Below are 26,241 nucleotides of genomic sequence, written 5' to 3' on the forward strand. Positions count from 1 at the left end.
ATAAAACGTTAAATGCGGTAATAGAAATGAATATTATTCTAAATAAATTTACATTACTGGAGAATAGTTTACATTTATCAACCCCTTAAATACAATATAAGTTAATCTACTTACAGTGGGCAAACACTGACATTATGTGATTTTAACAATAATTATTAGGCGATAATTTAGGTTTAATTATATAGAGAAAAATATACGTTTTCTTTAAACATCAACTTTTAAGTTAGAGCTTGTATTCTATGGTTTATATATATAAAAAAAATCTCACTAGAGCGTTTGTACGCATGGAAACATTGAATAACCACATAACAACAAGCAATAGCGAGCAACCACACAATACAAACATTTTCAAAACTGTAATAATTCAAAATGATTTTTTTTTTGCTCTGCTTCAGAATAATCTGGAAAATTCATGTGTTATTAAAAGTACGTCTGTAATTCCCCTCAAAAATAATAACAATACATGAATTATATTCGTAATCGTACATTCCGTACGATCTAGACTTGCCTTTGTCATCCATCCTACATTTCAGAGTTTTAAAAAAGTGAGTAAAATCAAAAACACATTAACGGAGAAACGTCAAATTTATAAATTATAATTACTGTTTTCATATTTCTGTGACAGTTAAATACGATCAAGACTGTAGAAAAAAAAATCAAAATCTTCGAAAGTAAAATGAATATTTAAAATAGATTGGTAGAAATAACAGAGAAAAAATTGTTCTATCTATTATTAAACTAATAATACTTTCAAACTCACGAGTAGCTGGTCATGTCGTGGATATGTAAAAGCTTAACCCTCAAGGTAATTTGTGATTAATTATTCGTAATTGTAAGAGCTAAATACAAATTGAACAATTTTTTTAGCTGGTAAACGTCTAGACATAAATTTCACTAAACGTAACTTCAGTGCACTGTAATTTATTTTTCAACTGTAGCAATGATTACTCAATAACGAGAAACTCCGTAAATCGTGTAATTCATGCGAATTCAGTTTAATTGATGTTCCTTATGTCATTAATGATGTACAATAAGTAAAGCAATCCTTACAATATTTACCGGCATAACCAAGTGGGTTAAGACGTTCGACTCGTAATCTGAGGGTCACGGGTTCGAATTCCGGTTGCATTAAACATGCTCGTCCTTTCAGCCGTGGGGCGTTATATTGTGTAGGTCAATCCCACTATTTGTTGGTAAAAGAGTAGCCCAAGAGTTGGCGGTGGGTGGGAATGATTAGCTGTCTTCCCTCTAGTCTTAAACTGCTAAATTAGGGACGGCTAGCACAGATAGCCCTCGAGTAGCTTTGTGCGAAATTCAAAAACAAACGAAGACTATATGTCTGAAATTATTATCCGATGTAATATTATTTTGCTTCTTGTTTTACCTGAAAATGAAAAACAACCAAGAGTTTTGCAACATAATTAAATCAAATTGCTTGTGGGAAAAAAAAATTTTAAACAGTAGCGCTGTGCAACATTCTATGTTGCAAAGTATAATATACTTTGTTACATAATACAAGAAACAAAACTTTCAGACTGAAGTTTTAACAAAAGCCTTCATATCTTTATACAATAAAGTCTAAATATCACCTGTGAAACTCAAATCATTTGACCTCCCTTTTCTATGCAAGTCACAAAAACTCTACACTTCCCACACTGATTCGTCAATGACTTACCGGTAAAATTAACAGACCGACAGTTCATTTTTATCATACCTTCCTTAACTAGTGACTTCAGTGACTCTACCCGGAGTGGAAAGACAACGAACTTTCTCTGGTGGAGACCAGGCAGCACTAGGAGCAGGTGGAAGACGACGAACACTGTCGATGGAAGATTACGACACACCTTGGCCTAGAAGAACCTCCATGATCACTTTACACAAATGAAGCTAATCATACTGGTTATCTGCACATCTCTGGTGGGGTCAAGTAAAATCGACCTTCTCATCAATGTGTTCAGTACTGTTCTGTTGGAACAAATAAGAAAAAATACCGCTACCTAACAATTTGTACTTTGTTTTATGAGTTTATTGAACTATATTAGTTTTCTAAGAGAGTGAAATCGTGTGATTAACATTTTGTAACCAGTACAACTGTATACGATTTAGTCAGGGATAAACGTGCATAGTAACAAAACAAGAAAATGTAACCACATGTTGTCTAATCAACGTTCATGTCGAGAATTTTATACATTAAAAGAAAATCAACATATACTTTTATCATCGTTTTCCCAAAGTGGTACGTTATTTCGGCTTTTCCCCAATTTCATTCGTGCCTAAAACTAAATAGTCATTCAAACTAGATTCGTTTCAATTGGATTTCATGTTTTAACAAATTGAAGCCAATGAATCTGATAAAATTTAACATACTCTCAAAATGCAGAATATTGATTTCCTTATGAAGAACTTAGGCATGCGATGCATGTGAATCGACCACAATTAGTTATATGAAATTAATAAACCTTAAATGTTTTTCGTCAAAATATGATCATTCTCTTAGAAAACTTTAATGAGTTTCTGAGAAAAACGCACTCAGCCGCAAAGCTTCTACATTTGTAAATATATATGTAGAAAAATTGTATTCTATTAGAACATCGATGTGAACAGCTAGCGTTTAAAACTGAATTTGGTTTTGATTATTTGATTGATCGTTTGTGAGATCTCTCATAATAATTTATCTTATACTGGATCTAAGTTCTTAGAGTGTCGTTATTCTTTGCTTCTTTATTGTAAAAGCTTTTCTTGTCGAAGTGGGCAAAGCACCAACTTTACTCTTAAATATTGTGGTATATTTACTCTGTAGAGAAATCTGTTATGTAGAGAGAGTTAATTCTAAGAGAGACCAATTTCGTAATGTAATATTGAACCGGTTGAGCAATGCGCACACAACATTCAGTGCAAACAAACTATAAAAGCAGCTTAACGAGGTTTTATAATAGACGTTTAGTGCAAATAAGCTTGAAAATATAAACAAAATTGAATTTTTAGCCATTGACCTTTAAATTGAACCTTGAAAATGTAACTATTATTGAAGGTAAAACATAGACAGTGACTTATCATCATCGTTTTATAACCCCCTTATTTTGGGAACATCCTGTCAGAACTCCTAACTCCTACAAGTACAAAATGCATATGGCACGTGATGATAAACGAATTTCAATATTTTAAATCCAGGAAATTTGGTATAAGGTATTAATTGTTATAGTTTTACAAACGTGGTAATTCTGTAGGACTTTTTTACAAAACTTATTTGTATTCAATGGGACAGAGAAGACCAGTAGGGATTTTTTAGCATCTATTGGTACAATTATTTTACTGCGTAGGGGAATAGAGAAAATAAGTCCTTCATGGACCATTAAACAAACGTTTTTTTATTATTGTTTCATTTTAGTTTGGAAAATAATACTATCATAAATCCCATTTATGTGTTATTTTGACATATCCAGTAAACAATCTAACAATTACTTGACGCTAGTTTTTTATTTGAATAGTACAAATTACATTGGAGTTCACGTGTTTTCAAAATCTCAAATCGTTAGAGTAGTTTCATCGTTTGTGTATTTAAAAAAATGTCAGTAATAACTGGTAATAAATAATAACGAGAAGAAGACGTTATGGCATAAATATTTCGCTTAAAACTTTAAAGAAAACATTATTTGAGAAGTATAAATTTGTTTGATGAGAGCTGACGTAATCAAATATTCTACCATTACTTGCAGTTTAAATGTATAACTATTTACATATATATTTTACTTAATTGGCCAATCAACAGTTGGACTTCCACAAACAAAATAATTCTTACAAACCATTCACAATGCTTAAATATTTGACAATTTTCAGACTAAAATAATTTTAATAGTCTACATACAGTTGCAAAGGAAGCAACTAATCGATTTCCAGCAGAATGAAAGAACTGTCGAATTTAATGATACGAATATTATTCTCAAAACTCAAAACTTAAAGTGGCATTGAACCAGTGAGAAATCGCCTCATAAGATTACAGAACAAATTTTATCTTTATAAAAACTCTTCTTCAAGACAAGTCGGTTTTGAAACACAAATGGCAGTTGAGTTAGGCTTAACTCTTTTTAAACGTTTGGGATCACGACATCTATCACTCATATTTCAAAGAACTAAATTACTACTGAGCTTATGCAAATACACTTTGAAATTAATTCCAATGTAATTTTTTAAACTAGAATTTAAATTGAAAGCTTAGATTTTTTCAATATAAATGTGACTTTGTACAATAATTAAAGATTTTAGAAGGAATCACTAAACCCTTTACCTAGATACTTTCTAAAAATGATAAAAACGTAAAGAAGTACTCAATTGTATTTTAGATATTTTGAAGCATTTATAGTTTTAGTTATTTTAGTAATGAATAGTATATCCTTTCTATATAATGAAACAATATATATTATTTAGGTTTATAACTTAGCATATATTGTAGCAAGCATTAGAATTTTGAATCATTTGAGACTATTTGTAAACTGCAGTCATGTTCCTTAGCCATTTTAATCCAATTATTATGTACTATTTCGTAAGCTGAATGTAAATTTAATTTTTCTAATGCCTAATAAAGAACTCAACTTAATGTTTTAAGTTGTTAACTTCAAATAATAATAATTTATTTTTACAAGCATTTAGCAATTTTGATACATCAGTACTAGAAAGAAAAGAGAAAAACACATCAAAGTTAAAAATAACTTGTATTTCAGTTTTCTAGCCTATATAGGACTTTTTTCAATTGGAAGAACTACACTGTTGTTGTCAACAAACTTATTGGAATTACAAGTTTCTTAAAATAGGAATTGATATATTTAGATCGTTACACAAACACAATAATTTTTTTGTTCTCATTAGTTCATAAGTATATTACAGTTCAGTACATACTGTATAAAGAAGTAGAAGGACTGACGTTCCTGAGTTTAACTAATAACTATCGCTTCTTTATGTAAAACTATGCCAGTTCTTGAAGAAGTTGATAAGTTCTTTCTTTCAACTTCACGGAATACAACTTATGAAGAGTGACTGATAAAGAAACAGAATAACAATTTTAAAATGGGCAAAACGATTAAATATTTGTAAACTGGAAGAAGCTTATGTGCACCTAGTAGGTTAAATATAGTGAAGTATAGTTGTATGTTAGTAATAGTTTGACAGAAACTAGAATTTTGGACCCAGAAGAAAGGGTAGTTCAGTGAAACATGGATGATATTTTTGTCATATATCACATCCTCTGCATAGCAGAGAAGTAAATGAATTTCTTTTTTAAAAGTTTGAAAGATAAACCCTATAAACTAAGATAATTATATCAACTCTTCCTTTGAGAAGTACCGTGACAGTTTAAAACACAAAGGGAAAAAAATCAAGGAAAATGTGATCCACACAGGAGAAAGCTTACCTCGCTTTACTCTGATTCCCGAAAAGTTATTTTAAGTAAAACGTTTGGTTGTCAGTATTTAAAAAGAAACGTATCTCAGGACGACTGGTATAGGTATTAACACTTTTACTAATAAAGCAGAGAACAACGTTTCGTGGCCCGGCAGAGCCAAGCGTGTTAAGGCGTTCGACTCGTAATCCGAGGGTCGCGGGTTCGAATCTCGGTCGCACCAAACATGCTCGCACTTTCAGCCATGGGGGCGTTATAATGTTATGGTCAATCCCGCTATTCGTTTGTAAAAGAGTAGCCTAAGAGTTGGCGATGGGTGGTGATGACTAGCTGCCTTCCCTCTAGTCTTACACTGCTAAATTAGAGATGGCTAGCATAGATAGCCCTCGAGTAGCTCTGCGCGAAATTCAAAACAAACAAACAATCCACAGTAATTTTTCTAAATTGGGAAATACTCCCCAATAGATGTACACAAATCAGATATGTGTTAAAAGACTGAAACTTTTGCATCTTCACTTAAGGAAATTTGATTCACAAGTAAAAAGCCACTGAGATTTTCAAAGCAATCAAGTTCTTCCATAACAATACATTCACCATAAAGTTTTAGCTTCCGTTGAAGCGGTTCCATTTTACTCTGAGCTTTAAAGTACGTTACCTTGGTACCCTGCATTGCAGCATTCACTTCATTTAAATAGGTAAATACGTCCAAAAGGTAAGCTACTTTCTGTATACAACATTTGTCCCTCCATTTGTATACAATTTCAAAATGGCATTCAGCTAAAAAGAAACCTATCTTCTCACGCAATTAGTAAAACAGAGTAAGAACTTTTGCCTGAAAAAGCCATCGGACTTCAGTATGAAACAACAAATTTTTATGCAAACTTCCTATATCCTCACAGAGTAAACTGAAGATCCTCAAGCAGATTTTCTTTGGTGCAAGTGACTGATTGTTTCTATATTTAGTGTATTTTTTTAATTAAGGTTCCGGAATGTTTTTTTTCTGATGCGAAGCTCAGCAGTTATAAAAAGTTTGGGAACCTCAGGTTTAGACCACGAAATTAGTTACGTTGGCTTTTATTAAATCATACGTAACATCCGCCAGTTATGCAGTAGTCACGGCTGTCTTCATAGAGCGAAACTAAATTAAGGGATTCAATTAGAGCACATTTGGTTTGTTCTGAATTTCACGCAAAACTACAAAAGGGCTATCTGCGCTAGCCATCCCTAATTTAGCAGTGGAAGACTAGAGCAGTTAGTCATCACCGTCCACCGCCAACGGTTGGGCTACTCTTTTATCAACGAATAATGGGATTGGCCGTCACATTTTAACGCCCCCACGGCTGAAAGTGAGGGCATGTTTGGTGTGACGGGGATTCGAACCAGTGACCCTCGGATTACGAGTCGAGTGCCTTAACCACCTGGCCATGCCGGGCCTGAATTAGAACTGTGCTTCTACAACTTTCCCAAACCCATGGGGAAAATATCAACAACAAGATATCGTTACATAATGGTAAAAAAATTCACCTTATCCTTTCTACAGGTTGTGTTAAACAATAAAAACAGATTTGGAAACGGGTCAATTTTCTTGAATAATAAATAAAGTTAACTGAAACACTAATAAATAATAATGAATTATTATAATAATAAATAAAGTTAACTGAAATACTAATAAATAATAATGAATTATTGGTGTGAAATTCATAAATAATTTTGTGCTGTTAATTCTTTCCTGATTCTGATTAGTAAATGACTAAAATAAACAGATAAAAATTACTTTTCATTGATTTAGTCCAGTTCACACAAAATATTTGTTATTCATTTTTTTTTCATAACATAAGTAGCGTCTCATCCAAGCATGTGTATGTCGTATTCCAGCCATCTAACCAATTAAACTCTGTGACACTACGCACTAGGCAGTGGTTATATGAGATGTCGTGTAGGTGGCATACGGTTGTATATTCTTCGTTACTTTCTCTCATAAGTCTAGCAAATATATTTATATACGAAAGCTGTTTTTCTTAGATTCTGCATTCCACCAAGGAATTTTTTACTATGGTATGAGCACGATGAGCAATAAGCTGAAAAATCTGTACCAAGACTTCTACAAATTAACAGTCGTGTCTAGCTTCAAGAGAAATATGTTTCGAGATTTATTAACTCAACCTAATTCGTGAAAAATTGCAAGACTATTAATGACCCTATTTATTTCCATTATTATGAGAATAAACAATATATTAATAGCATGGCCGGGTGGGTGAAGGCGTTCGACTCGTAATCTGACGGTCGCGGGTTCGAATCTCAGTCGCACCAAACATGCCCGCCCTTTCAGCCGTGGGGGTGTTATAATATGACGGTCAATCCAACTGTTCGTTGGTAAAAGAGTAGTCTAAGAGTTGGCGGTGGGTGGTGATGACTAGCTGCCTTTCCTTTAGTCTTACACTGCTAAATTAGGGACGGCTAGCGCAGATAGCTCTAGTATAGCTTTGCGCAAAATTCAAAACAAAAAACAATATATTAATAAAATATATCCAACTAAACTAATAATTAAACAAATAAATAATTGGTTGAATCTTCGGCTACTTATTTAGACTTAGTTATTTTTCTTCCTGGTGATACAGTTAGTATTCATACATTTGATAAAATACGTAAGTTTGGTTGTTACTTTTTATATTTAACTGTGGTGGCGATTTCGAGTCACACTCACCGAACATCCTCACCCTTTCAGACATGGGGCATTATAGCGGACAATAAATCTTAATATTTATTGATTAATGGGAAAACCAAGAGTCGGTAATAGCTGATATTACCTATTTGGCCACTGCTAAATTATGAACGACTACCTGAAGAGAAGAGGGGCGTCACCAGGTAAATTCTTCCAGAGAATCACCAGTAATGATGCATCAGTATCTAAAGTGCCCCAATTGTCGTAAGCGACATCGGAAAACAAAACTAATAAAAAATAGTTGGTTTGTTTGGAATTTCGCTGCACGAGGTCTCTCTGCGGTAGCAGTCCCTTATTTAGCATTGTAAGACCAGAGAGAAGGGAGCTAGTCATCGCCATCCAACACCAATCTTGGGCTACTCTTTTACCAACGAATAGTGGGATTTACCGTAACATTATAACACCCCCACGGCTGAAAAGGCGAGCATATTTGGTGTGAGGAGAATTCGAACCCGCGACCCTCGGATTACGAGTCAAGTGCCTTATCCACCTGGCCATGGTGGGCCAATAAAAAAAATTCTATCATACATTTCTGAAAAAATGATACAATTTAAACGTATTCAAAAACCTTTAATTAGTGTTGTTATTTTTATTGATAAAAATTAAAAAATAAATAAATTATCAAATCAGAAATTGTAAACGTTTATAAATTATTTTTAATATACATATGAAAATGTGGTTAATACATTTTCTTCGTTTTTTTAAAATCAACTTTATGTTATAAAAATCGCAAAGATATATAAGAAAATACTTAATTTTGAAAAGTGAAGATCAAACATTTAATGTTTTAGAATTTTACTTCAAATCTCACACTTTTCGAAGAGACAGTAATAAGTTTATGCACTTACAACGCTAAAATACGGGGTTCAGTTTCCCGCGGTAGATACAAGCCCAGTCCTCCGCTAGTAACAGCGGTAAGTCTACAGAATTACAATGCTAAAATCAGGGGTTCGATTCCCCTCGGTGGACTCAGCAGATAGCCTGATGTGGCCTTGCTATAAGAAACACTCACAGATACAAGTCCAACGTGACTTTTCTCTAAAAAAACAAAGTCAAATTTGAGAAAGCAAAAGAAAAGCTCAAAATTACGCCCGTTTCTATATGTTTATTTATTATCGTTTGAACTGATTTATAAAATGTTAGTATTATATATCTATACAATTTGACAGTTCACTAATAGGTTGCGTACAACAAAAAGTCCCTTACCAAACATTTTTAACCAAAGTTCAAATTTGGTGTCGAACTACTATTTTAAGAAATTAAAAAGATCGTATATTTAACAGCACTTTATCGAGAGATGAAATAGTAGATATATGTCATTTTAAAATATTCTTTTAACTTACCAGGGTGAAACCACAATAAGTTGCTTCTCTGACTTGTTTAACCATTTGGAAAGGTAGGTGAATGGTTGTTGGAGATTTATTCAGCACTGAGAATTTCTTATTGCCTTACAGAATTCTTACAGGCAAATCAGTTCAGTTATGTTAAATCTCTGGTCACTTTAAATTTAATGTTATTCCATGTTTTCCATGTTGTAAACAGCGACAACTTGTCAATAAAACTAATATATTAACTGTAAACAGTGAACAAATGGTGCTCCTAAAATAAATCAAAATTATTTTAGTAGCACCATTCATATTATGAATTAATTCATTCTTCAGAACATGGATGAAATTTCGTAGTACTAAATATATGTATTAACATAAAAAAGCGAGACTTTGTTTAACGATTTTCATTTTTATTTCACTCATAAGTATTTGAAGACATATATAGCATTCCGTGAATAGGCGTGATAAAAATGAGCTGTACAGTAAGTAAACTTTTTTAATTCTGTGTTATAGATTGTAATCTAATTCCAATGTTTTCCGGTGAATAGGCAATAAGCTTAAAGACTTAAAACGTTAAAACTGGGATGTTAATCCCCAGGATGGATAGAACACATGGAGCTCATTGAATAGCTTTGTACAATAAACACAATCAAATAAATTTATCCTACTTTTCGCTCTTTATTCTATTATACCAAACTCGACTATTTCCACTTAGATTCGCTCTTAATTAAAATCAAACTTAATTTAACCTGAAACATTTTTATAGAAAGGGCACTCATATAATATTTACTGCACACACGCACGCACACACACACACACACATATATATATATAAGAGAGAGACTAAATTAGAAAAATAATATAAAGAATTGATATTCGTAAATATGTGTATATACATATATTTCTATATTCATGATGACCCTTAGTCGTTGCAATATCAGTGGACTCTGCTATTTTATCTACGCTAATTTTGTATTTTTTCTCTGTTTGATCTAATTCTTTAAATTTACGTATTTACTTGATGTGTAAGTAATCTTCGACATTGTGAAATATTGATAGAAAGTTCAACCCATTATGATATCAACAGCTCTGATAACTTAAGTTTCATGCCATAAGTAAACAACAATAAATTAATTTTCGATAACGAGTAACTTAATTTTAGTTGAATTAATTTTTTAATTCAAACTCATATTAAGATAGAGGACTAATTACATGTCGTATAAGTTTCAACTTATTTTAGTAAAATAATTTAACTTATTAGTTTTTTCAATATAAATTTATGATGCGACATTGAGTAACGAAAAGTTCTATATTTTGGTCAGGTTCTATTCCTGTTATTACCAACCCATTATATTAATCGCGGTAGTGATATTAATTCCATAATAACGAACTGTAAAATATATATCTTAAAATAAACATTCACTAAAAATCGTGCGATTTTTTACTACATTGTAAGCAACAGATTTTGTTAGTTCCAATTCAGATTATTGTATATCTAAAAAGAACAACAAATGAGATGTAAACAATCAGTTGTTCTAAATATGTAAATTTATTCTTTCGTATTAAAAATCCTTTTATAAATGGGTCAGTAGTAGTTTACAGACATACAACACCAAATATAGACTCGATTTACCGCGATAAATAGAGCTCAAATAGTCAGTGATGACGAGAAACCCACTTGTTGAGAAATTTATATGCAAAAACGGCTCGTTTGGGCTGAGAAAACACTTTACATAGAAGAGCGAACAACGTTTCGACCTTCTTCGGTCATCGTCAGGTTCACAAAGAAAGAGGTAACTGACCGGAAGCTGACCACATGTTTGAAAGGGGTTGTGTAACTGTGTGTCGAAATGTAGAGGGCGGTATTAGATGTTTGAATATATAATTTTATTTATTATATTAATATAGGTATAAAGGCGTTCCTTTATATTGGTTTATTTTGGGTTTAAGTTGTTGTATAAGTAAGGCTTCTTTAATTTTACGTTTGTTTATGTTTGTTTCTTTATTTAGTATTTGAGTGTTTTCTATGGTTATGTTGTGTTTATTTGACTTGCAGTGTTCGAAAACGTGTGAAGGTGACTTTTTATGTTCTTTGAATCTGGTTTCCATTTTTCTACTTGTTTCTCCAATATAGAAGTCGTGGCAGTTATCACATTGTATTTTATAAATAATGTTGGTGTGGTGTTTGTCAGTGTAGTTTTACATAGTATAGACCTCAGTTTTGTGCCGGGTTTTTGAATAAATTTGGTATTAATTGGAATGTCATATTTTGTTACTAATTTTTGCCAAATGTTGGTTATTTGTTTGCTGATGTCGGGAATATATGGTATACAGCCAACCTTCCCAGGTAAAATTACAAATTTATATTTTCCAGAAACACCTAAAAACAACATCTTAAACGATTTTTTCAAAGAATTTTCTCACAAAACCATCAACATAATTTCACAAAACAGAAAACTGAAAACAACCTTACAAAAATAGACATTAATTGCATAAAAAACCTAAAACAAGACAAAAACATAAAAATTCTAAAAGCAGATAAAGGTAACGCTATAGTCATAATGAACACGAATGAATACATCCAAAAAATGAATAACATCCTATCAGACACGAACAAATTTAAACCTATACACACAAATCCAACAAAGACACACGAGACGCAACTGAACAAATTACTACTACAAATGAAAAAAGCCAACACAATTTCACAAACACTTTATTCCTACCTACGTAAAACCGACTCACGCACACCACAAATATACGGCATCCCCAAACCTCATAAACCAGATTGTCCATTACGACCAATAATGTCCACATATGAATCGTTTATTTACAACCTTGGTAAATACATAGCATGGGCATTCTCCAAATATGTAACATCAGCCAGCTCATTTATCAAAGACTCTTTTAATTTCAAGTCTAATCTAAATCAACTTAATCATAAAGCCTTAATGGCCAGTTTCGATGTTATATCCCTCTTTACAGAAGTTCCAACCACTGAAGCCTGCAAGATAGCCTTAGAACTCTATATCCGAGACCCTAACCCAACTATAGAAATTCCCAGTAACCAGTTAGCAACCCTCATAGAATTCACCACGATAAAGACAAACTTCATGTTCAACAACCAAAACTATATACAAACAAACGGCCTAAGCATGGGCAACCCAGTATCACCAGTTCTAGCCAGTATTTTTATGACACAAGTTGAAACACAAGCAATTAACACAGCATTACATCCACCACTATACTGGTATAGATATGTAGATGACACGGTTGCGGGATTCAAATCTACAGAACACATACTTAATTTTTTCAATCACATTAACTCTATACATCCCAACATCAACTTCACATGTGAACAGGAAGAAAACAATCAAATATCATTTCTTAACCTCAAAATTACAAGAACTGATACACAATTTCAAACAGAAATCCACCGAAAAATCACCCATACTGGACTATACATTCCTTGGGACTCAGCACATGAAACAAAACAAAACTCAACATACTAAGAAACCAAATAAACACAGCCATAAAACTATGCTCACCAGATAAAATTAACGATGAATTAGACAAAATAAAACAATACTTCACCAACATCAATAAGTTTCCTCCACAAACCGTAGAAAACATTATACGCACACACCTAGACAGAAAGCAAAATCAACCAACTAAAGTAAATACAGCTCACGAATCAAAAACCACGAAACCATATACTGCTGTATACCATATATTCCCGACATCAGCAAACAAATAACCAACATTTGGCAAAATTAGTAACAAAATATGACATTCCAATTAATACCAAATTTATTCAAAACCCGGCACAAAACTGAGGTCTATACTATGTAAAAACTACACTGACAAACACCACACCAACATTATTTATAAAATACAATGTGATAACTGCCACGACTTCTATATTGGAGAAACAAGTAGAAAAATGGAAACCAGATTCAAAGAACATAAAAAGTCACCTTCACACGTTTTCGAACACTGCAAGTCAAATAAACACAACATAACCATAGAAAACACTCAAATACTAAATAAAGAAACAAACATAAACAAACGTAAAATTAAAGAAGCCTTACTTATACAACAACTTAAACCCAAAATAAACCAATATAAAGGAACGCCTTTATACCTATATTAATATAATAAATAAAATTATATATTCAAACATCTAATACCGCCCTCTACATTTCGACACACAGTTACACAACCCCTTTCAAACATGTGGTCAGCTTCCGGTCAGTTACCTCTTTCTTTGTGAACCTGACGATGACCGAAGAAGGTCGAAACGTTGTTCGCTCTTCTATGTAAAGTGTTTTCTCAGCCCAAACGATCCGTTTTTGCATATAAAAGAGCTCAAATAGGCTATTGTGTAGCTTTGCTCATAAACAAACAAAATTAAACTTTATAACATTACAGAAATCCAACCAATCAACATCTTTACTGCATATTTAGGACCAACAAAATCGTGTCAGTTTTAGTAATATAAGTTTTTTATTTGTAGAAAATTTCATGAGCGGAAAGGAAATACACCCACATCTTACATATATAATTCAATGCTCAAAATTTTGCAAATTGTATCAGGTCATCCCATAAGTAATGTCCGAAAATTTAATACAAAAAGTGCATCATCATTTCTGTCGTTGTAGTATGTTTTAATGACTAAAATATGTAGTAGGACGTGCATAAAAAAAGTTCGGAGAAACAAAAGAAACTAACCCAACTCCATTTTTAAGATCATTAATCAAATAAACCCTTATGAAGATGGATGTTTCTAAAGAGCACATTAGGTATATAATGCTTTATGAGTTAAAAAAAAAAAGCAATAGTGCAGCAGAAACTACACAAATCATTCAAGGTGTTTATGGTACGGAGTCTCTTAATGAAACAAAATGTCGAAAGTGGTTTCAGAAGTTCAGATCAGGTGACTACAGCTTAAGTGATGCGCCACATTCAGCTTCTCCTATTGAGTTTAATGATGACTTGTTGCTAGCTGCACTTGATGAAGATTGTGCTGTAACAGTTGAAGAGCAAATACAGAAGCTTAATTCAACCCATTCAACAGTTCACCGTCATCTGCAACAGCTTGAAAAGGTGCCAAAACTTGAAAAATGGATCCCCCATGATTTGACATAAGCCAATCTTAGAGCAAGAGTGTAAATTTGCAGTTCTCCGCACTCTCGTGAACGTAACTTACCTTTTTTGGACAGGTTAGTGAATGGAGATGAAAAATGAATATTTTATAAAATTGTTAAGCGCCGCAGACAATGGCTCAGTGCATATAAACTGGCTAAAGCACAGCCTAAAATGGATCTCCACCCTAGTCTTGTTAAGCGTTTGATGGAATATTGTTGGTGTGATTCACTTTGAGTTGCTGCCACTCAATGTAACGATTACATCAGACTTCTACTGTCAACAATTAAAGCGCTTGAATGTTGCATTAAAAGAAAAGAGGCCTGCTTTGATCAATCGTACAAGTGTTACATCAGGATAATGCACGGCCCCATACAGCAAAGCTTACATCTACAAAGATTGAAGAGGTAAGACTGGGAAAAACTTCTACACCCTCCTTATTCTCCAAACCTTGCTCCATCTGATTACAATCTGTTCCGAAGTTTGCAGAACTATATGAATGGAAAAGAACTTAGAACACATGAAGATGTCAAAAATATCATCTCTACATTATTTTCCTACAAACCCAAAGAATTTTTTAGAAGTATCGTTCAGAAGCTAGTGAATAGTTGGCAGAAAGTAATTAATAATAATGAAATATACATTAAAAGCGCTTGAAATCCTTTCTCTTTTGCTGAACCTAAAACCTGATATTACTTAAGGGATAACCTGATATAAATACGTATTAATTTCTCTAAAGGCAAAAAAAAAAAACTGTGAACATATTTTTGATGTGTTATCTTTCGTTTTGAACTTTTCACTTCTTCCTAAGTTCAGTTTACATGCTTTTTATTTTTCATTTATTAAATTACTTGTTCATTTTTATTGCGGTTGTGATTGTTTATTTCTGTTAAGTATCTTGTTTATTTATATTTTCCCATTAATTTAATATGAATTTAATGCCAATACAACACATTTTATGCAAATTTTTATTATTTCCATTTTTTATTTTCTTTCACTATTACTTCTTTAAAACGCTATTCCTTTTCACGTTTCTTGTGGTATTTGTACTTACAACCCGCCATCTATTGGAGTAACATATGTTACATAATGGTAATTGTTTTCAAAGATTGAAGTTGAACTTTAATTTTAAAGAGTTTAGTTGTATTTAGGTGTGAAAGAATTTCACTTCGATTTATGAAATGTACATGGCAATAAATTAATTAATTATTGAAGCAGCGAAAAAGTCTAATGGTTGGTGCAGTTTCAAGTTCACAAGGTTATGTGTATGTTTTATTTTTAATCTAACTTTGGCTAGCACTAACTCAATCGTGAGTTCTTACGATTGCTACTATTATAGTACTGTTACCGCTCTAGACCCTTTTTAACTTAAGTCTTACTGTTGTGTAACATTGCAGTCTTATTTTCAAATAACTGATATTACAAGTACAGTAGGAATGAAGTTTGTATTTTGACTTCTGATATTTTTAAACAGGAAAGTTACATATAATTTATAAATATAATTGTTTTGATATTTTGCATTATTCAATATTTTTTTGCATTTTATTACTTTATTGAGTGAAATATCACTCTTGAGTGTAAAATATTTATTTACTTGTGTATAGTTACTTCTAATTCCACTCGGCCTTTCCTTTACTTCTCTTAAAGTTAAACCTTTGGTTGTCTTATGAGGACGTTAAAGTTTGTGAAATTTTCTCTTGAACAGGATAATGCTAGAAAAGATATAATTTATGTTACTAAGACAGTTAAGGAAACTGATAGTGTTAATGCATCGTGGTTTTTGTACTTAACTATAGACTGGTAGTGGTAGGACTAGGGTACATAAATAGAAATTTTTGCAGAGTAGCATTAACCAAGATCACTTTCCTTTCCTAACAGAATGGTTAGTTTTCAGAATAAGACGTCATGGATGTCGTAAATTTTTACATGTTTAAGAGAACTTTTGCTAAATTTGTGAATGGTAATGGTGGTTTTACATGTTTTATTTTCATTATAACATTTAGTTTATTCAATGAAATGTACTGAGATGGACAAACAGGTCCATTGTCCTTAAGTCAAATATGTTGATGAGATTTCGTATGTGAGAAAGACCATATGGGCCCACCAAAGGAAAAACTTGCTTTACTAACTTAACTATTTTAGAATGTGTTGTAAATTAACTTGATAATTGAAAAGGTACAAACATGACGTACTTAGATCTAACAGCAGCTTTGATAAGGTCTGCACAAAAGATTAGTTAAGAAAGTTTCACCTGTAAGTTTTGGAAAAAAATATTGCTTAATTGAACTGTAGAGTGGTTGGATGAGAGAAAGTAAAAACGTTCTCATTAATGGAGTTCACTCAAACTGGACCCTTGTTACTAATGGAATGCCTCATGGATCATTTTGAAGCCTTTGCTTTTCTTATTTATATTAATTGTGTTGATGGGGACATAATTAGTAACTTACTAATGTTTGAGGAAAATATTAAACTCTTGAATATTTCTAGCTGTATTGAGGACACAATAGTGTTGGAAGAGATATAATTTAGTTACTAAGATAGTTAAGGAAACTGATAGTGTTGATGCATCTTGGTTTTTGTACTTAACTATAGACTGGTAGTGGTAGGACTACATGTAGTATTTTATAGTTTATTTTATACATCACTATATGTTGTGAATACATATAGTATTCACAAAATTAGCCTTTTCCATTTTGTGGTGCTCTCTGTATGTGAACTTTTCATAACACTTGCTACATCTTATGCAAATCAACATGTATCATCTCTCCACCAGTAGGAGAGCACCACCATCATGTGTAAGGCACAGCAAGGCCAGGTGGTTAAGGCACTTGACTTGTTATCCAAGGGTTGCAGGTTTGAATCCCCATCACACCAATAATGCTCACCCTTTCAGCTGTGGGACATCATAATGTGATGGTCAATTCCATTATTTGTTGGTAAAAGATTAGCCCAAGAGTTGGCAGTGGGTGGTGATGGCTAGCTGCCTTCCCTCTACTCTTACACTGCTAAATTAGGGACAGCTAGTGCAGATAGCCCTTGGGTAGCTTTGCGAGAAATTCAAAACAAACCAAACCCTTTGTGTACCACTACTGAACGATCACTTCTTGTTTAGTGGTGCTGGAATTCAGATATTTGATGTTTTGTTCCAATTCTGCTATGAAGTGGTTTACCTTTGTTTTACTTTCATTTCTTTTTAAGAAGTGTTCACTTTCATTTAAAGCATTTATTTATTGGCATTATTTCCTGTCCCCACAACCATCCCCTTCTTTGACCTTGCCTGTTTTTTCTTACCAAGATGCCATTGTTTATCATTTTTCATAAAAATGTATGGTATACCAACAAAGGTTTTGGTGACTATCGTATAAGATCAGATCTGGTGGGAATTCACGTTAAGGCTTTCGTTCATCAATAGGACCTCTTCATATCTGATGTTTGGGTTCCCAGAGTATTGTCAGAAGTTTTTGTCATCCCATTTCTTACTCCTTTATCTTTATCCAACATGCCTGTTTTCTTTCCTTTTCTCAGGATCTCTTGTTGCAACAGCATTTCTCTGAGGTAGTAAAAGACCTCTTCACACAACAGGCTATTAAACCTGCCCCACATTGTTTGGGGAGAATACTCCTGGCTGTTTGTGGTTTCCAAAAAGATGGAACTTGAGGCTGGTCATTGACCTGTCCCATCTCAAACAATATATTCATGCTTCCACAATTTACCATTAGCTTATTCTTCAGTGATCTTTTTCTCAAAGTCTTTGGATAACCAAGATGAAAGTCTTCAATGATTATTTGTATATTCTCATCTTTGTCTTCAATTTGTCCATTGTGGTGTAGTGTACCAATTTTGTGCCGTACCCTTTGGGCTTGATTTATCATTATATGTCTTTTGTCACGTGGTATGAACCTGTGAATCACATCTTTATGACATACAGTTACACTTTGGTGTGATGTACTCATTTTTTGCCTTACCCTTTGGGCTAAATTTACCATCATATATCTTTTGTCAGGTAGTGTGAACCTGTGCACCACATCTTTATGTCTTACGGTTACTCTTTCATTGCTACATGGATGACTTTCTTTTTCTTGCTCATTTCATACAGCAGTAGGGGTGTCATACTTATCAGCTCCATCTTGAAGATTCTCAGGTGGGCTGGTTGATTAAATTGGAGAAGTCCTTCTTTTATCCACTCCAGTACCTCATTCATTTGGGTGTTTTCCAGTAGTGGTTGGACAAGATTAATATTTTAGTGAGTGTCTTGCTTTCCCCTTCACAGCCAAATTTGCATCTCTTCATGAATGCATCCCTTCAGGGATGGTATGGATAGGTCAACCACTGAGTGGCTTCATGTAGTTGGTGTGTGGAGGAATGTCTCTTCATATGTACATCTGCAAACTCCTTGCTGTTTTTCAGGCTTTGAATAATTTTTTCGTATCTCCAGGGGTCAGTTGGTCATGATCCACCTCAATTGTTTAACAATGGTGGTTCATATCAATTACAAAGGGGGCATCCAGTCAAGAAACCTGTGTTTTTTTTTACCTAGGATCTTTTCTTTTAGGCCCAGCATCATCACATTCAGTTGTTGGTGTGTCATGTTCCAGGTGCTTTCAACCTTGTGACTGATCTTCTTTCCCAACTAGATCAGGTTTACCAGACAGAGTGGTCCCTTTATCCTCATATTGATGTATTTGCTACCTCCCTAAATCACCAGTTAATTTTGTTTTGGTCTCCTGTTGCCAATCCTTGAGCTTTGACAACAGATGACTACAGGCAAGATTGGTTGAACAAGTTCCTTTAGGTTTATTCTCCTGTCCAGTTACTTCCTTAGGCATTCTCCCTCATCCATACCACTGTGTGCAAAGTCCTTCTGATTCCTTTTTACTGGCTGCTTTACTACCACGTTTGCTCTGATTACATTTGTACCCTCCAGTTCCTATCCTCTTATTCTCTGATCTTTTTTGTCAACTGCAATCCATCTTTATGTCTGGCTTTTGTCTGGTCCCTGGTGAGAAGTTTGAGGTTTTCGTGATGGGTGGTGTTTCATTTAGCTCACTAATTCCATTTATCCTTTATCCATGGCTATGTAACAGTGGAAACGGAATGTATTTCTTATCTGGGTCCTGGCTCGAGAGGGTTCCAGTTTCTATTCCAATGGTTTATAGTGTCTCGGAGTTTTACCATGACTTTTTGAGAAGGGATCTTTGGTCTCCTTGATATATGGATGTGAGACAGACCTATCCCATGCTTTTAATTTCTCACATCACAGGGTATTTCTTTCACCTTTTTTTATCCTTTTGATCCATTCCTTCTGGATACATCGGCCATCTAGGCATCCAGTACTTCCAGAATGTGACATGAATGTTGTACTCCATTTTGTTAACTACTCCTATCTAAGGCCTTGTGTCCTTTGGTTTACCTATCCCTTAAGGCATATTTCCTTCTCCTCTTGGTCTGTTGTTCAAATATATTTGCTATCATTCTCACATTGTATTACCCAACATATTTTCTCTTTTGTCCATATTGTTCCCTACTTTCAAAGTTTTCAGCAGCTTGTAAGGGTAACTCCTTTTCGTCCATTTCCCATCCTTCTATTTCTAATCTTTACCCTTGTCTTGCTCCAGGTAGACTTCTATGTCCAGTGCATACCATTTGTTGTTACACTGACCACACTACTTCCTTCAGGGGTTCCTGTTCCAATTTATTTATTCCCTGGCAACCCTCTACTTTTGAGATTTTTCTCACTTTTCTTTTACCAGTTCGATTGATCAATTAGTCCATTTGGCTTGTTCATCTTTGTCTCCTTTTCAACATCATTATTTCATGTTACCTCCCATCAAATTTGTCACTTCACCTTTTCACTTGCTTTTCATCTTGGTTAGTTTTTGGAAAAGATTCTGCAGTTGCATATGCAACCACTCCTCAGACATTCATCTCCTATTATCTCCATCATATCACAGTTTCTGCATCCTGTAGCTCTTATTCTGATTTAGGCATGGCTGTGATTAGTCCACTAATGCCATCTTTTTTTTAAAGGCCCCTGCTTCAGATTCACTTTGGATCATACTCTGTGGCTAATGGTGCCAGACCAGGTATTCTGTCTCTGCTCTGAATAGGTTCCACTTAGATGGCTGTAACCATTTGCAGCCATCTTTTTATAAAATATGCCCATGTTGATTCCATTATTTTCATGGCTATGTATACTCTTGAGATGGGGTGTTTCACAAAATCACTCTAGTGTAAATCCTTCATGATACTTGTATCATGACATGCCCATCACAGATTGCACTGCACGTGGACAGCTTAGGTAAAGCAGAAAATAATAGTTATCCATCCGTGCTTTGTCTTGATTGAATAAAGCAGTATAGTTTGTTTATTTAAAATAGGGTTTTTGTGATCACCCATTGCACTGTCTTGCATGTATCAGTATCTCTGGACTCTCCAACACTCTTTTTTGTTTTTCCTTCCTTTTCTTCCAATAAAGTATGGGGTCCTAACCACTTATTAGTTCCAAGTGACTAGGGTGTGTGACCATGGAAATATCTCGCTGAATATGTTCTACAGAGATGGCTATAATCATTCAGTTCAGAGTAGGGTACTGATATTCTGGTGGTGTAGAACATGTATCATCCTCTGGATTTAATGACACATACAAAAGAGTGACACTTCTCAATGCAGTTTACATCTGAAATTGGGTGCCCTCATTCTGTCTTTGTACAAATGTTGGTACCCCTTGAGCTGGTTTTGGATATCAAGTGAACCAACTGACACACTAATGTGAAAAAGTTAGGACACCTTATGAAAGCCTGTGTATTTGTGTAACATGTTTGGATATATAGATATTTAATCTCAATTTTAACAATACTGAGAAGTTACAGGAATATAACTGAACAATTAAAACTCAAGAAAAGACTTTTCAAGATCTTCTGTAAATGTAATTCTACAAAAATGCATATTCTAACTGAGGAAAAAGTTAGGACACACTACCCCCTAATAGCTAGTGTTGCCCCCTTTGGCTAAAATAACTGCAGTGAGACACTTCTTGTAGCCATCTACCAGTCTCTGACATTGGTCTGAAGCAACTTTGCCCCACTACTCAATGCAGAATTCTGTCAGCTGTGAGATGTTTGAGGGATTTTTTGCATGTACAATCCATTTCAAGTCACCACAGCATTTAAATAGGATTAAGATCTGGGCTTTGATTTGGCCATTCCAGGATTTTCCATTTCTTATTTTTCAGCTAGTCCTTGGTGGATTTACTGATATGTTTTGGGTCATTGTTGTGTTGCAGGTTCCAGTTCTGCTTCAGCTTTAATTTTTGTGCAGATGGTCTTGCATGATCCTCAAGCACCCTCTGATACACAGTAGAATTCATGGTAGATTCTATGATTGTGAGCTGTCCAGGTCCTGCTGCAACAAAGCAGCCCCAAACCATGACACTTCCACCTCCATGCTTCACAGTTGGTATGAGGTTCTTTTCCTGGAATGCTGTATTTGGTTTATGCCAAACATGTTCCCTGTTCTGGTGTCCAAATAATTCAGTTTTGGACTCATCTGTCCAAAGAACATTATTCCAGAAGTCCTGGTCTTTGTCTACATTTCTCTGCAAACTTCAGTCTGGCCTTGGTGTTTCTCTTAGAGAACAAAGGTTTCCTCCTTGCACACCTCCCATGCAAGTTAAACTTTTGCAGTCTCTTTCTGCTTGTAGAGGCATGGACTTTCACATCAACAGTAGTCATAGCCTGCTGTAGGTACCATGATGACATGTTAGGGTGTTTGGAGACCTCTTTTAGCATCTTGCGGTCTGCTCTTGGAGAGAACTTGCTTTGACAACCAGACCTGGGCATGTTGGCAGTTGTTTTGAAAGCCCTTCACTTGTTGACTATTTTCCAGACAGTGGAATGGTTGATTTCAAAATCTTTTGGAATCTTTTTAAATCCCTTACCAGACTCATAAGCTCCTACAGTTTTCTTTCTGAAGGCCTCAGACAGCTCTTTACTCTCATCATGGTGCTCATTCTCACTTCAACAGTCAGAAGCACACCAAACTAAATGTCTGAGGTTTAAATGGGGCAAGCCTCATTCAAAATTCTGAGTAACGATCTTCTAATCATGCGCACCTGGTGTGATACACCTGTGTGGTAGTTGAGCCATTTTAAGTGGAAATAAATGTGGAGGTGTCCTAACTTTTTCCTCAGTTAGAATGTGCATTTTTATAGAATTACATTCACAGAAGATCTTGAAAAGTCTTTTCTTCAGGTTTAATTGTTTAGTTATATTCCTATAATCTCTCAGTATTGTTAAAATTGAGATTAAACATCTGTATATCCAAAAATGTTACAAAAATACACAGGCTTTCATAGGGTGTCCTAACTTTTTCACATGACTGTAAGTGCTCACCCAGGTTTGGGGTTGACTGTCTTCCTCCTTCATTTCTTCCCCCTGTGTTGTGAGTCATGATAGACATGTGTGTTGTTTCCCTTCTATCCTGAGCATTCTTTTTTTTTCTCTTGAGATAGTGATATTATTGACCTTTGGATCTTTCAGACCAAGCTCATTGTCATGAGAGTTGATTGCAAGTGGTGGACTTCCCTCAATACCAGGTGCCACACACCTAAATCCCCAGCTCAACACCATACCTTTGTCATGTCCTGGAGCTGGTCATTTCCTCACATCCGCAGAAGGCAATATGATCCTCAACCTACCTTTCTCATGGATGTCAGTAATCAGCAAGGCAGTTTTGGATGTAGTTGAATTATTGAGCATGGTCCACTATAACCTAGCCATTCTATACCATGAGACACATTCTCCTTTATCCACTTTCATTCTGTGGGATTGAGTTATTTATTTATCTGATCAGGATCACTTTCTTGACTTATCCTCTTTTCTGCCATGTTCGTTCATGGCTAGAAGATACCTGGTTTAGAAGTAGTGCGATATCCCTCTTCAGATTTAACTGATCTGTTTTTCTCCTGTGCAGAAATATCCTTAAAGTTGCCTTTGGGGATATGTCTATTCTTCCCTAACACCTGTCCCTTCTCCTTTTCAATGTGGAATTCTAGCCAATCTTGAGTGGAAGGAATTACCATGTTGAAAGTTATAATTTTCCTAAACTGAAAATGTATTCTTCTTTCCCCAATTTTATGGTGCTTACATCTTCTGCCAGATTTCAAAGTAATGGTTCAGTAGTGTTGCTTTAGAGGGTATCACATGCATTATGTGATGGTGATGCTCTCTTATTCATGGAGGAGAATGCATGTTGATTTAGATGTAAAACATGTTGGAAGATTATTCCAATAGTATTGTGCAGAAGGTTTGTGGCATGCATTATAAAAAAAGATTGCTTACAGGGAGCAGTACAAAGTGGAAAAAGCTAAACTTGTGAGAAGAGGGACATACCTATCAGAAATACATTCTCAGTTTAGGAAAATTACAAATTTTGGTTATGATAATTTGGATCACACACTCAATTAGGTAGTAACTAAGGTTTTGCAAAGCTTTTGAGATTTGATTTGATTGTGAATTAGGACTGGAGATTAATTTCATTAGCTTGGGCCTCAATTTGAGATTTTTGAATCTACATCACCTCCAGTAGACTTTAGAATTTAACTTTTAATTCATACAATACACTGGAACCTATTTTATTGTAAGAGCACTTTTGTTATGATGTTGTACCATTCTTCTTTCAATTATATAAATACATTATATCATTTGTTTTTAGAAAGATTTACTTTAGTTTTCACTGTTTTATACTCATTACTAATTGTGTGTAGAAGTATTCCAGATAAATAAAAAAAACATATTCTATTTGATTTTTTTTTCAACTGGTATACTTTATGATCTATTTACATATGCACAACTGATTTGAATAAAAAATTGAGATTTTCAGGGCCCTAGTAGAAACCCATTTGATAGCATGATTTGGCATAGTGGTGAATAAGTTCCTTAAGGTAGTACTGTGTTGTTAGTAGCAAAGCTTATAGAATTTTATGGTATACTCATAGATTTACTGATTATTATCATCATTATCCAGAAATTACTTCATAAGCTTTTCTGGGAATACTTATTGAAGGAAAACAACTGAGATGATTCTTTGAATGGAAGGATTATATTGTGAGAATAAGTTTAAAAGTTACTTTATTTTGGAAGGGATAAAAAGTTACAAGTTCATAAGATTACCTGGAGGACTGATTGGCAAAAGGCATTCATATTTTTCTTCATGCTCTATGCTGAAGACAATAGGATGTGATTACACAAGTTTAAAGATTGGAAAGAACAGTTATATTTTTCTAACAGGATGATTGACGTATAGAATTAGTTGCTGTCAAAGGAGTGAAAACCAACATTTTACAATAGTTTAAAAGTAGAATCAGTAATATCCTAAAAATAGAGCATTTGTGTGTGTTTTTACTTTTTCTCAAGGGTGAGTGTGCGGAACCAACTGTAAAAGATCAAAATATCCATTGTAATCATGTGCTACATTTGAAATTTTATCATTTAGTGAAGTGGTTAATATAATACTGCAGCTCTTCAACCCTAGGTCTGATTGGATGTGAGATATTATACTAAGATATATAAGCACTTTTATTTTTTTCTTGCTTTTACAGTGCATGGCTATTTCCAGCCTAAAAATTTAAATTACAAGTTTTTACATTTAAAATTTGTATATACAAATCAGCTTTACAAGTTACAGCCTTAACAAATGGTTTGAAAGTTAAGGTTTGACAGTTGTATTAACTGTGTTTAAAATTTGTTATACCCTAAAGTTGTTGGCAAATTATGTATGACAATTCAGTTAAATAGGAAATGTTTATTTCATTTTTTTTAAATACACTAAAATGTTACTTAGATATTACTTCCTCTGGTGTAGTTCTGAAAATTTATAGTTATTCTATTTAAACATCAAACAATCTAATATTATTGTACAATGTAATGGCATCTAAAGAGTGGATACCATATATTCTCACCCAGTCTGTAGAATTTCAGTATCAAGTAATTTTACAGACTAAAAGGTATCGATAAGATCTTGCAATATACAGGGTGGCTCGTAAGTCCCTACCCATCCATATATCTTGTGTATCCAGTGTATCTGTGTGGTGTCACTAGTATTCTTGCACTCATGTACCCATGTACTTGTCACAATATGCTCTTCAAGTGTAAATGGGCTTACATCGGCCATACTTCTCTGAGAAAAACGAATTTGTAATACATGCATAATTAAATATAACTTAATAACATATGGATAAGTAGGGACAGGCCACCCTGTAATTGTTAAGACTATATTTTGGCTAGAATTTATAAAATTAGATTATATCTGAGTTTTATGAAATGCTATATATTGATTCTTTAATTCATATACATTATTCAGAAATGTGGATTGGATTTTTTTTCAGGTTTCATTGTGATCAAATTGTTGATTTTATCAGGAATTTTGAGATATGATTTTGCAAGTGTTACAGATGATAGCCAACCTGTCTGTACTGAGAATATTTTGCAGAAATGTGCAGACTGTCCAGCAGGAACATTTGGAAATTTGAGTGAGTGGAGCTTAGTTTCAATGTATGACACAAAAAAATATTAATAAGAAAAAAATATATGTATGTAATGGAAAGTAGAGAACATTGGTTATTCATAGAATTGCTATAAGAAATAGTCAAAATAAAT

At 33.9% G+C, this 26,241-nt stretch overlaps 2 protein-coding genes across 6 annotated transcripts in view; both read left to right on the forward strand.

Moving 5' to 3' along the window:
- LOC143229053 (uncharacterized protein ZK1073.1-like) overlaps window positions 1-4,594 on the forward strand; it is a 91,331-nt gene extending 86,737 nt beyond the window's left edge. Inside the window, exon 13 of the mRNA XM_076460764.1 lies at window positions 1,728-4,594. Within this exon, the coding sequence (XP_076316879.1) occupies window positions 1,728-1,885 (158 nt within the window). The 3' untranslated portion in view covers window positions 1,886-4,594. The remainder of the gene's footprint in view (window positions 1-1,727) is intronic.
- An 11,001-nt stretch (window positions 4,595-15,595) lies between these two features.
- The window catches only part of LOC143229054 (uncharacterized), a 54,137-nt gene continuing 43,491 nt past the window's right edge, over window positions 15,596-26,241 (forward strand). The window contains exons 1-2 of one of the 5 annotated variants that reach the window (XM_076460766.1): window positions 15,596-15,679; window positions 25,971-26,114. In XM_076460766.1, the coding sequence (XP_076316881.1) occupies window positions 15,667-15,679; window positions 25,971-26,114 (157 nt within the window). In that variant the 5' untranslated portion in view covers window positions 15,596-15,666. Of the gene's footprint in view, window positions 15,853-16,013; window positions 16,029-25,970; window positions 26,115-26,241 lie in introns of those variants that run through there. The other 4 variants (XM_076460767.1, XM_076460768.1, XM_076460765.1 and 1 more) reach the window with 4 other exon arrangements.

The sequence above is a fragment of the Tachypleus tridentatus genome, chromosome 10 (genome assembly GCF_004210375.1).
Source record: "Tachypleus tridentatus isolate NWPU-2018 chromosome 10, ASM421037v1, whole genome shotgun sequence".
NCBI lineage: Eukaryota > Metazoa > Arthropoda > Merostomata > Xiphosura > Limulidae > Tachypleus > Tachypleus tridentatus.